The 13,975-nt window shown below is 36.4% G+C and overlaps 1 protein-coding gene across 10 annotated transcripts in view; it reads right to left on the bottom strand.

Annotated features, from left to right (window-relative positions):
- The window catches only part of LOC118243185 (protein FAM126B), a 76,354-nt gene that overhangs the window by 49,718 nt on the left and 12,661 nt on the right, over nucleotides 1–13,975 (bottom strand). For all 10 annotated transcript variants that reach the window (XM_050711403.1, XM_035537078.2, XM_035537081.2 and 7 more), the window contains 2 exons: nucleotides 4,302–4,403; nucleotides 911–989 (listed from right to left, as the gene is read on the bottom strand). In XM_050711403.1, coding sequence (XP_050567360.1) covers nucleotides 911–961 — 51 coding nt within the window. In that variant the 5' untranslated portion in view covers nucleotides 962–989; nucleotides 4,302–4,403. The remainder of the gene's footprint in view (nucleotides 1–910; nucleotides 990–4,301; nucleotides 4,404–13,975) is intronic.

Here is a 13,975-nt window from a genome sequence, read left to right as displayed (position 1 = left end):
ATTCCTGAAGCTGAGTAAGTTTTCCAGACTTGTAATCTAGTTCATTCAGTACCAATTCTTCAGACAAACTGCATTGGGGGGCAACACAGCAACATTCAGGGCTAACTTCAAAAGCAGTTTCAAATAACTTTTATAAAAATCATTTGATCCAGCTTGAAATGAGGATTCTCTCTTTTCTTGATATTCCTTATTTAACGGGCACTTTTCAAAGGCTTAAATAAAATTCGCGTTGATTAACCAAGAGGCATGGATAATGCAAAATGAGCACAGACAGCACCACCAAGGAATTGCACCTGTAGATTTTACATCCTTGGCTCCTCAACAAGTTTCGAACAACACCATGTAATGAATTTTTACATACATATGATGTAAGGAATTACTAAATCTTAATTTAAATAACATTAATTTTATAACAGGCATGAAATCCAGTCTTCCTGTTTATGCATTATCCTGTATTTCAGCCTAATTATAAACAAGCAAAATAGCTGAAAATACTTCCGATTCTTCATGATAAAACAACTCATTTTAAGCAAACTATATGTAAAAACAGTTCAATATTTTATTTGATATTTTTAAAACCCCAAACATTTCTACTAAGCTTTTAAAGGCAAAATAAAGAAGTTGCTCAATCAGAAATTTAGGCAATATTATTCAGCTGTCAGTTAAATTCTGTCAGCTTGATCTACACTGTAAGATATGCTTTAAAAATCACATTGTTATGGAAGACAAATGTTTGGCGCTACAAGAACAACTAATATAAATCAACTGCTATTAGAACTATGCATCGTATATTAGGTACCAGTTGACTTATTTACATAGACCTTTGCATGCTTCATTCATTATAAAAACTTGAAACATAGTATTTAAAATGTTACTAATGGTACAGCTATCATTCATCTTCTGAGCTCACCTTGAATTCTGACAGCCATTCTTCTACCACACCTCGTTCTGATCCCAACATTTTCTTACTTCTATAGCTTCTCTCTTACCTTTAGAAGAGAGAAGAGAAGAGAAGAGAAGAGAAAAGAAAGTAAAGAAGATTTCTGGCAGAAAAACTTAGTTTTGTAAAATCCTACCTCAATGAGAAGCTATCAACAATTTCACAGTACATTTATATAATACCCAACAACAAGAAAAAACTACTGCACATGAATGAGGGAGGTGGAAAGAGAAGGATGTGGTGCTTCAGGCCAAACTGTACATTATTTAAGGCAAATGCATCATCTATTCTTGCTCCCTTACCAAATACAGTACAAAGAAAAGACAAGTGGAGCAAAATAAATAACATCATGGAACAAACCACGCAGAACATTGTAATGACAGTTCTAGATACACCTCAAAGTAAAACGGTTTCATAATACCAGTTATTAGAAATCCTAATAGCAGAACTTTACTCCTTAAAGCTTTTTCTTAAGAGAACTGTGCAGCTTAAAAGAAACGCTTCAAGATTTAGCCCTTCTAAAAATATGCTGGAATGCTCAGAAATACGCAAACAAAACAAAAAGAAAACTTCGAAGGACAATTGTTAGTATTATTTTCCATTTTATAATATAATGGAAATACTGTAACATCTTTTGAATTTTCACAAATTGCCTGCAAGCTTTCAAATCATTTCAGTCACATCCTTATCTTCTCAGGCTTCACTTCCTTTGCATAGCTTCTCTCGTTAAAAGAAAACATTCAAATATAAGATACCAAAACCTGCATTTGAAGTAATACAACCACCTGTTGAGAGACCTGTCATAAATGGCAAGCGTGTCCTGATGATATATAAGATCTGAAAAATTAAACAATGGGTCCAAACCACATTTCTTTTAAGTATAATTTGCTTGAAAGTTAAAAATCAATTTCTTCAGTTTGCAGCAACAGTATTATACAATTTCACTCAGGAAAAAGTAAAAAATCTAGCAAAATCTGTTCTAACTACAGGAGAGGCAGAAGACATGGAAAAACAAAAGCATGCCTTTGCCTCTTCTACAGACTTCATATTGTCTTGTACAGGAGAGTGTGCATATGTGTGTTGGCAGGAATACTAGGAAGAGCTGTGGTAATACTTATATCAGCTGACACCAGCATCACGAAGACCTTCAGACCTAACAAGCAGCAAACAGGAAAGATGAAGAAAAATGACATGTAACAATGACAACATTATACTCTCAGTGCACAAAATTCCCTTCCAACATTCTTTGCCGGGTGATTTATTTGACTATCCCAGTTAAATAATAAAAGTTCTCCCAACTCCTTTAGATTACTTTCAGTACTGTGTTTCTGACATGGTATACATACACCTTAAAATTCTGATAGCTTGCAAAAGACGAGACATTTACGTGAAGAAACCAGAAGAGCCTTCTTCAAGATACAAAAGAAAAGAGCAAAAAGATAAAGGTTACCAACAAAAAAGATACAATGTACAACCTCTGTATTTTGGAAGAACATTATCTTGTGTGTATATATGAGCTAGCAGGGTTTTTTTGTTTGTTTGTTTTGTTTTTTAAACACTGCATTACATTCCTAATCATATAGTTAACTTCACTACAGAGTTATATACAGCCAATCATACAAGTAACTTAACAGGGTTTTGAGCACTGTGTGCACTAAAGAGCCTCCTTTCAACAGTTGCTTATGGGTCACAATGAAAAGACTGAACTAAAGCTCTTACCCTGAGTATAAGATGACTGAAAAAAATCTTAACGGGATTGAAGTTGTTAGGTACTCAGATGGACTTAGCTTAGATCTTCAATCTACTGGACTTCTTACTGCTAAAAACTATGAAAAAAACTAGCATTACTGAAATCATTTTCCTTGCTCAAAACTATTTGTTGTCTTAACTCTCAGACAGGATCTTTGATCTACTAGCCAAAGGGTAAAGGAGAGCCAGAGAAATTGTTACTCAGAACTTTCTGAGGCCTTTTAAACTCATCTGGCCACAGATCTCAACACGTAATTCTTAGGTAACCTTCCCAAAAAAGAAAAGTAATTAAGAATAGTGACCTGAAAAGGGGTAAATTGAGGAGACAGCAAAATACAAGGGCTTTTTAAAGATATATTAGACACAAGAAGGTGGTGATTCTCTTACAGTTTCATCAAAAGTTTGGTTTTGACAGGACCTGCAATTAAACAACTACCTAAACAGAAACAAGACAAAAAGGGACACCCTATTTCAAGGGATACTTTGATCAGATTTTTGTTTGCCTTTTTTTTTTTTTTTTTTTTTTTTTTTTAAAGTTGATACAGGTACATAACAGTTACATGTAACAAAACTGTCACACATTGTCAGGTATCTTTATCACTTTTTCCTAAAAAGTGCAAATGTTTAACAACTTCAAAGCACCCCTTTAAAAATAAAATAATAATTAAAACTTTTCCCCCCTTTAATACAGTCACCTTTTCCTTTTAGCCTGGGATGGGGAAAAAAGAGAAACACTTCCAAAACCAGATGATAACAAGATAAAAGGTATTACTATTATCTTTAATTCCATAAACTCACTCATTAACTACATACAAGTAATGTTAAGAGTATCTGAAGTGCTACTATTTGCAAAATTTGTTGCAAATTTTACAGGAAAAAGGCAAGTAAACATGAAGTGAAATCTACTTTTTACAATTTTCTCTCAGGTGTGCTTTGAACATTATTTAGGCTCAAACAAAAGTTATGGGCTTAGTATACAAGTTACACCATGGAAGTCCTGTGATGAATTTCAAATAGCTAGCCTACATGATTGAAATCGCACATTCTGGTCTAAGAACATTTTTCTTTTGATTTCTGAAGGAAAATTTTTACTTAAGACCAGGTCAACACCTGATAAATGGAAAACGAATTGAAATGCAATATTAAAATTGTGTTGGGAACCTATAGTTCATGTCATGCAACTTTGTATAAATGAGACTACATGTACTATTTAGTAGGGCCCTTGGCAGCTAGCAAGTCATTGAGACTGGGTGTAAGAATCTGCCTCAGATTTCTAGAGCATGTTTAAATATCCTAAGAGATATCAGATTCAGAAGTAACAACATTAGATTAATTTAAATTCAAGTAGCACATGGATGACTTACTTTAGCTGAAATATTGGTAAATAATACTTTAATATAACAAAAAACAATTAAACAGATCTCTGCAAACAAAGGTTTCTGAAGACACGGCTTTCAATAGAGGGGGAAAAGATACCAGTTATCAGAATGAGAGATGTATATATAAGTTAATTTAAAACATTACCAAACTAGCTACTGAAGAAGTTCATATTCAGTTCACTTGACCCAGAAAAAAAAATATAATCTACAGGAAGTGCAACATGCAACTTTACCTCTCTTTAAAGAAGTCAGTTTTCTAAAGGAGGAAGTGGAGGAGAAGTGCAGTTTTTCAGCCTGGGATGCATTTGTCAAGTCTTCAAATACTGCCCTGTTTTCTGAAAGATAAAAAGCAATTTACTATTAAAAATACAAAAACAACAACAAACCCTCAGTATTTTAACAGAGGGAAAAAAAGGGAGGGATTGCCTATATTAAGTCCAGAAGGAAGTCTTTCCTACATGGAAAGCCCTTACATATTACTGGCACATAGTACTCCATGCATACTACAAAGGAAAACTGAAGCATTATTTCTTATGAAAAACAGTGCAAGAAAGATGCAAGATAAACAAAAATTTTCTAAAAAATTAGCCGAATCAATATGCTGACTTCGGAGAAGATGTCTGTTAAAAAAAAGGTACAAATCATAGTTGGAATATATTAAAGGTTCTTCCTTACTGTTACTGTTCTTAATACATATTTGTTACAGAACCAAAAATTCCAATAGCTTTGCAAAAAATCATACATTACACTAATGTCCACATTTAGGAGCAAGATCCCTTCATGCTGAGTATAAGGTAAATGGCACACAGGTGAGCCTGATCTAAGTAAATTAGAGTATTTCAGTATATGGAGACCTCTATCAGGAAAGTGAAGTAAATGAATAACATTCAATCATACCTAACCTGCTATCCCCAGTGTCAAAACCAAAGGTATATAACCTGTGAAGTAACCAGGTGGAACCTTTTCAAAGCTGCAGTAAAAAGTTAGAAATCACTTTTTCTGCATATGAACCTAAGTCTTCTTGGCCCCAGAGCAAGACCCCACAGGTATATAGCAACAAATCAGACAAAGGAACTTCTATTTCTGTACAGTGTTCTACTGTAAACAAAAGGACTCAGCACAAACAGATACACACAGACCTGACTGGAACATCAGACTAAAAAATTCTTTTACTTGAAATGAAATATTTTATTCACCAGTTTGCAGGGTTTGGGGAATTAAATTTAAGTAAAAGATATATATATTTTTAAATTGCATAGCCTCACAATGGAATGTGGGGATTCAAACTGCTTTACATATACAACACAGTAAGTAACTATTCTTAAATCAGATACTATTATCATCTGTAACTCATGGCCACCCTCACCCTCCAAACAATTACTTCCATTTGGAAGACCCTGTTAAAATCTGGAGGCATGTTGCTGCTCTCCTCCAGTGCTGCATAAATCTCAAAAAATTACATCAACTCTCTATGAAGTTAACTATTTCCTTAGAGAACCCTTGCAAGAGGGAATTAAGATTATGCTTTAAAAACGAACAAACAAATAAACCAAGGCAAAACCACACACGCTTCTTTACACTCCAGTGAACACCAACAGGTATGAAACTGCAATCCAGCTCCAATATGAGAGCAAAATGCACACAAAGCTACACTAAGGACCGAGTAGCATTGTATATTTTAAGTATTCTTTACCCTGTAACACTACCATTCAGAGCAAGCCCACAAGGAGAATACTGAGCAGGCTCACTGTTGCAGAAGCAAAGTGCTCAAGGCTATCAAGGAAAAAAAACCATCAGGCCAGTAAAGATCTAGATGTTTGGAATAAGAGAAGAACACTACAAATAAAGTGAAATGAATGAATTTGAAGTATCAGTGTACTGGGTCTGGCTGGGATGGAGTTCACTTTCCCTGCAGCAGCCCATACAGTGATGTTGAGAGAGGGAGTTAAGAGAATCTTATCAAGTAGAGAAAACGCTGACGGCATTAAACTAGGATGCTATTTAGTGTCTTTGCTAACTATGGTGCATTGTGCAAATTAACTAAAGCAAGAAGCCTTGGGCCCCTTACTAAGGTCAGTCTCCTAATAAGAGTGTGAGCCTATCTTAAGAAGCTGGTAGAAATTGGTCCTGCGGATGGACAAGAGCCAAGGAGCAACTGAGGCTGCACAAAGACAAGAGGTCAACTAGCAGTGACGAGGAAGAGTCACCAACCTTCATCCCCACGACCCCCAACGACCACTACCAGAATACACTGTGCAAGCGCAGATGGGAGGAGTTTATGGAAATGACTCCTTGGAACTAATTTTAATATGAAGAGGGGACAGGTTATGAATATGTATAGGCGCATTGTGAAACTTCATGCATACGTAACTCTTTGCTGCATATAACCATGGCAAATTGCCGCGTCAGGCGCGCACGACTTTGGTGGGACTACTCCCCGTGCTGCCCAGCGCTGAATAAACATACCTACTTTACAATCTATATTGATTGTGGAGTCCGTTTTCTGCAAGTCACTTGTAGCTAGAACAGCATTGGTATCACACCAGTGTGGTGTCTATTGCTGAGCAGTGCTGACACAGCATCAAGACTCCCTCCAAAGCCAGCAGGCTGGGGGTGGGCAAGAGGTGGGGAGGGGACATCACCAGGGTAGCTGACCCAAACCGCCCAGAGGGATGCATCTCTACCACATGGTGTCACACCCAGCAATAAAAGGAGGGAAAGAGGAATGAGGTTCTTGTTATGAAGACACCTGTCCTCCCAAACAACTACTCCTTGTATTGAGGTCCTGCTTCCCAGGACATGGCCAAATATTAGTTGTTTTTCTTCCCTCTGTGTTTCCATGCAGCCTTTGCTTGTTTTCCCCCACAACCACACACCTTCTTTTCCCTTTAATTAAATTATCCTTATCTCAACCCGTGAGCCTTTTTTTCCCCCCTTCTTTCCAGCATACTTTCTACCCCCGTCCTTCTTTTTTTTTGAGGGGGGGGGGTTGCAGGGGTGAGACAGCAGCTGTGCTGGAGTTTAGCTTCCCAGCAGGGTAAAACCACCATGGTCTGCAATTCTCCTGAGTTAGAATTTAGTCTGGCATATCTGAAGAAACTATGAAAATTCCAAGAGGTGCAAAAACAATTCACAAAAGCCTTACTGTAAATATTATAAAGGTCCCGATGTTACTATCGCAGTAAGTAAAAACCAGTATTCTAATGGCATAACACCTAACCTACCTAAGAAATGAACTTACAGAAAATCCACATATAGCTGGTGGTCAAACAAGTCAACTCACAGTTGACGTGTTAAAAACTGAATTTGCGTTGGTGTCAAACTTTAGGTGCAACTTCATATTATAGTTAAGGTCACCTAGCAGCTATCTACCATGAAAAGGAAAAGTCCACCTTCCCCACCAGTATCCCACATATTTCTGTCCCAATGTTTGGGCCATGCATCTGACCTTCAAGCAAACTCCGTTTGGAGACCTCTTCTAGTGTAAGCCAGCTTCAGAATCAAGGCTGTAACTGCTGCCTAGGAAAGCCGATGTCTAGAAAACAACTGCTGAAAGACAGAGCTTGTGCTACGCCCTGGAAGAATACTGACAGAAACAAAACCCAGTGCAATGTCTTATTGTATATGACGGAGTAAGATTTTACTCATCCCTGAAGAAAAGAATATTGTATAGTGCTTTTTGTCTATTTTCTTACCTTAGGAGAATGCGGCAAAACAGCTTTACACAACAGATCTTTTTGTGCCAACTCTACTGTATGATCCATCCACTTTCACTCGGTGAAGATTTCCTATGCTGCCTTGAGTGGCTGCCTATATAAATACAGCTAGCTGTTCTAATGATTTCAGAATATTTTTGTCAGCGTGTACATTAAAGACCAATAGCATAAACTATATCCCAGGATGAAAAGCACCCTAAGTGCCACCCTTGCACCACATTTACAGAAAAATGTAAACACAAACTATTTGTTTCTCCAAGGGTACATTTGCAGCCCTCCTGAAAGACTTTTTCAGAAGTTAAGGCCTGCTTTGCTCATGTGACTTAAAAAGGATGTAGGCAAGCAGCTCTGCTGTATCATTTCAGAAGTAGTCCACACCTATTTCAGCCAAGATTGCTTTCCTAGTTCAGCTTTAGGACAAGTCAACTCTTCCCTTCAAATTATCCACCTGGATGTTACAAACATTTTTAAGGACTTGCACAAACACTCAAGTTAGTCAGGATATGGATTACAACACTGACTCCCTATGTGAGCACTTAGCAAAAGCTCAGTGCCCGGTGGCTGTGCCCACCCTGGAGCCAAACCGCCCTGGTGGAGCAGCAGACACTTCACCAGGCTGCACCCCACCAGCTAGGCTACACCTGACGTACATGGACACTGTCTAGAGAGGAACACAAGCAGAACAACTGTGTGACTATCTCTGCCTGACATGCAGACTTGCTCTGGGATTTTCACGTGAGCATCTGTAAAGCACACCTCATGCTTACATTCACTCCCTGGTTTGCTGTGCCCCAACTAACCTTTGGAGAAAAAGAAATAAATACATCAGGTACCACAGGGGTGTGTCTCTAAAACAAACTGGTTCAACAGCATTAAATCCTGTGCATATTTATTCAAAGCTGAAGCAGCCTCAAATAAGAGTACCAAATTTCATTTCCAGAGTGTTCATGTCTCTCCCAAAGCAAACAAAATACAGTGAATATAACATATTTCTCATGTTTCTTTTAAATACTTTTTTTTTCCCTACTATCCCTCAAAAGTTCTTATGCAGGAACCATAATAACTAAACAGAAATTTAGTTATTAATAGCAGCGATAACTAAATATACTCAAATATTTTGACATAAGGACTGATTGTTCAGATTCCTTAAATACCACACAAGCAAGTAAGTTTAAAATCATATTAAAGCACTGAACAGTAGAGTTCTAGTTAGGAGCACAGTCTCTCAATGTTAAAACCAAGTACAAAAAAATAATTACTGAAAAGATTGCCATAAAAGTACTTAAAATCACCTTCATCATCTGATCCTGAACTGGTTCATTTGGTAAAAAATGGCAGAATATGAGACATATAGCTGATGAATCATTAGACCTGGAATCTTTACATTTAACATTGAAGCTACAAAATGCTGCTCTCAAAGGAAGTCACAGCCTTGCATTGTACTTCTGCAAATTACAGTTGAGATCTAAACAGAATTGTACCAAGCAAAAGGATTCTCCAAACTAGCTCATGCTACGCACAAATAATTTAAAAATATGAAATCATGGGTTTCCCATTTTGAAGAGTCCACTCATTCATCATCCTCTATTCTTTTCTTTGAAAATATCAACATCTGTAATAAAACGTATTACAGTAATACACTACTGAAACAATAAAATGTAAAACTCAGGTAACTATCCAAGAATTTTTGAATTCTACAGCAATATATATATGAGAAAGGGTTTATTCAACTTCTCTCATCTGAGAGCACGTGCTTCACTTACATTTAAAATGTATTTACGGCCAGTACCCTTTTATTATTACTTACCAGGCTACATTTAAACTACTAACCAAGACCAATTTGCAACAGAAAAACAATTAGCCAAATAATCAGAGCCAACACTGGCAAAAGAGAAATAACAAGCTATTACAGTGGGGATTTAAAAAAAAAGAGTGCTACCAGTTAGATATTAGTAATTGTTGACACCTAAGAAGATATGACTATTCAAGTATGCAGTGTCTGGGGGCTTTGTTGTTGTTTGTTTATTTATTTTAAAGAATCTAGGATTTTAGGCTTCAAAACAAAGGGTGTAGTGGGGTGCAGTTACATAAACAGGACACACATTTCAAGAACAAGTCCACTTTCTTGCCATTATATACTTACTAGACATCACAATTCACATAATGTAACTAAGTCACAGCTGCACGATGAATAACAAAGTTGTAAATTCTGACCTCAAAGTCTATGGCAAGAGTATTATGCAATTAAAATCTGGACAAGGGAGAAATCTCAACAATAAGAACAAAGGTTTAAGTGGCATGATGTCTCTCCATTGTCACTCCTGCAAGAGAACCTTACTGTCTGACAGTAGGTCTAAAAGAACAGAAAACACAAGTATCAATACAGCTTGTTCTTCCAAGTTATGTATACACTCTTCTCATACCTACAATTCATTATTGAACATGGAAAGAAGTATATTTAAAGAAAGACTTTTCCCTGCCACATCTGTAAGAAAGTAGCATGGAAATCAGCAAGAAAGGATCTTTACTTTCAACTAAATCAACATTCTATTCCTTTGATCCAGAATGTTCTTGGGTTCATAATAAGAACACTTGGTTTAATATAATTAACACTCTGGGAAGCAAAAGAAAGAAAAAGAAATGACAAAGTGGTTGAACTACACGGGAAACATCCTCCCCTCTCCTGTCACCCCATTACTAGACTGTACGTGACCTCTAGAGAAAGGGAACTGGGCAACACACTGACAACTGCAGAAAACAAAGCAATTTGAACTTCTCACATTGCATTATTCCTGAATGCAGAGTTTTAAAAGATTGAATGGAAAAAGACTGGATAATACATTCAACCACTTAATGAAAACATCTGCTAAGGAATTTATAAGCTGCCAGAAACAAAATCGAGGTTTTTAACAGCACGAAAGCAGTGCAAAGTAGTTCTGAAAATATGTAAGCAGAGCATACAAAATTGATAGCATGCTCTTATTTGAAATACTGGCCCGCATTTGATTCAAGCATCCTGAAAGAAAATATGTATCAGGCAGAAAAGCGTTTAAGAGGCAAGTAATGAGGATAATGATAGTGAAAAATAACTTCTAACCTTAGATTAAAGATACAGGAGTAATTTTTACAATTCAAAGGGAAAAAAAGAACTGCATGCCTTAAAAGAACTTAATTCCAACTGGTAGGAAAGGTAGAATTCTGTAACAGAATAATACAAAATAAAACATTAAAATGTAACAAGGTAGAAATGTTAGACTCCGGTATACTGTTCCTTATAGTAAGAGTGGGACTCACCATAACATATCATGAGGACAATACGAAGAGATTTATATACATATTTATAATACCTGTTCTACATTATTACTTTTTTTTTTTTTTGAACAAAAAGAATAAAGCAGAAAACTTAATGGCGTAAGCTAGTACTTAACTGATATGCTTCACAAAATATTCTCCTAGGAGCATCTTGTTCCTAATTTGCTCAGAATATAAGCATAAATATCTTTATCCAGCTGCAGTCAGATTGCATGCTAGACTATATTAAACAGCTATGTTATGCTCTGATTTCCACACTTGAAAAGGGATTGACTCTAAGGCTGGTTTGATCCCCATAGAAAACAAGACTAGTTTTTATAATGAGGACATGAAATGCAAATGCGAGAATGTTCAATTTTGGTAACCACAGGCTTCTATGAGAAAAGTTCATAGATTACTTCTGGTATTGATTTAAAAGTATATGCATTATTATAATAAACACATCATCACAGATAGCATTACAATCCCATTCTATCCATCTACATAAATATATTCTATAGCAATCATCTTTAATATACACTTATATATGCCGCCATTTTGATAAAGGCATCAAAAATAAATTCAAAAACTGTTGTCATCAACAAATCAGAACCACAACCGCCACCTGGCATTAGAAAGAGGTACACTCAATCTGTCAGAACTGTCTTGGCCATAACAACTCCATAGCAGAGGGAAACGGAAACTTCTGCAAGGTATAAAACTGACGAGGACAGAAAGAAAGAAAACATTCTCTGGACAGTTATTAATTTAAACCATCAGTTCAAGTCTTCTTTTTAATAAAAAAAGGAGTTGGAAGACGGACTCTTTCTAGGTAATTTAATTGTCAGCTTAAGCAGACAGACATACATCCCAACATTAAAATATAACTACTGACATATTTATTCCACATGTGGGATTTAGATTGCAAGCCTTAGTCATGCAAAACACTCAGATAAGACATTACTTCCTTTGACTCAGTAATGGTAACCAGGCTAAAGAGAATTGCTTTTCGGATACCAGCAACAAAGACAGTTATATGGAAATGATGCAAGGCAGCCCTACCACAGTAAGGCCAAAGATTGACAACACTCTTGCAAACTTTTATGATACCATACATCCACAGGGTGAGATGTTTCTTGTGACAAGGGTCAAATAAATTTCAGCTGCTGTCAAAACAGGTATAAAGAAAAGACACATCCCATCTGTCCCCAAAAGCCTCCAAGTCATTCTAAGACCTAGACCATCTACTGTGCCTTTTCAAGCACCAGAAATCTGTGCTGCCAAGCCCTCTATCAATAATTATTACACTGAAATTGTGCTTTGCAGATGCAAAATTTTGGTAGCATGCTGAAAGCCAAACAATTAGGGCAGTGTGAATGAAAATATGAAAAGACACTTTATAGCACAGTTTAAAAAAAATAAAGGATTATAAAGCTAACATTTTCACTGCATTGCACAGAGCAGTTTTGTGCAAAGCTGAAGTCAGGTGAATTTTTTCCAGAGGAAAAAATTAAGTCCTATTTGTCTCACAGAGTCTAAGGACCTGAAAAAAGCCACAGCCATACCATGTACATTTGTAGCTAACTCTCTCTTAGGAGTTCATGCAATGAATGTAGCGGAGAAAGAGAAGAGTTAAGACAACTTAGGACGTGGAAAGAGACATGTATAAGTACTCCCTCTGCTTTACCTATGGGATTTTGGTGACAACAATGTATTAAAAGGAGTTATCCTGCAGCCTTAAACACAGCAGCGCATGCATTAATTATTCTATTATGAAGACTGGACACACACACACATATATAACACCCACATGTAGGTTAGTCATAGAAACGTTACCTTATACATTCTCTCAGCACCAGTTTCCTTCGAAGCAACTTCATACAGTCATCCTACACTAAACCTAAAGCATTCTCTTGTCAGGATCCTGTACGATAACCCATCCTACACTAAACAATACAGGCTTTCCTCCCTTTGCATTAGTTCATATGTAGTAACTCTTCCTATGCTAGTTTGTCTGCAACTCATTAGTTTCTTCACTTACGAAAACATTTCCATGCAAACTACTTTTTGTGTAACCCTACCTCTCCTAAGCAACTTCTTGGTACAGAGTTTTGGTTCATAAAGTAAATTAAATCAAGAAAGACTTTGCTAAAAGATAGGAAACACACAGTAAAAATGTAGTCTGAAAAAGCTATATGTATAACAGCAGGCTTACACTTGCAAAACCACAGTTACAGGACACTCAGTACTAAGTACTAAAAATGAGCAATTATGAGTTAGATTTTGAGATAGAATTTCTTTGGGAACAAAAACAAAACAAAGACAAAAAACCTCAACACACACTTTAGAACAAGACTGCAAACATTACGCTGAAACAGACAGCAATCTTGCCCACAAAGGAAAGAAATATGAACTTGTTTCTAAGCAGCTTCCCATTTTTGAGCCATGACATTCTCCCTTGACAGAAACTAATGTTATATTATGAAAATAGCCATCAAAAATGAAGTGCTCTATCAATTTCAGATCATTAAGATACCAGCATATATTTCTTGCTGCAATGTCTGCCTCCAACTGCAATTCACCCGAACAAGAATTTAGCTTACACATTCATGAATTAATTTACCTATCCTTCTTTCCTCTACCCTAAAAATTCCCAAAGAGAGCTGACACAAAGGATCCTCTGTCATTACCTGTGCTGAAAGATTCTATTATTTCCAACTTCAGATGGTAAAGTTTTCAGCTCTATGAAGTAGAACGTAAGTAAATGAAGCTGCGGTGTCAGATTCTCCCGCCATCATTACACTTACCTACACATATCCATAAACTGTTAAACAAGTGAATACAAATTTATTTCAATTATAGCTAAGATAATGTATCATTTAAAGAATAGTATTATGACA

Source organism: Cygnus atratus, chromosome 6, assembly GCF_013377495.2.
Source record: "Cygnus atratus isolate AKBS03 ecotype Queensland, Australia chromosome 6, CAtr_DNAZoo_HiC_assembly, whole genome shotgun sequence".
NCBI lineage: Eukaryota > Metazoa > Chordata > Aves > Anseriformes > Anatidae > Cygnus > Cygnus atratus.
This window is presented reverse-complemented; position numbering and strand designations above follow the sequence as displayed.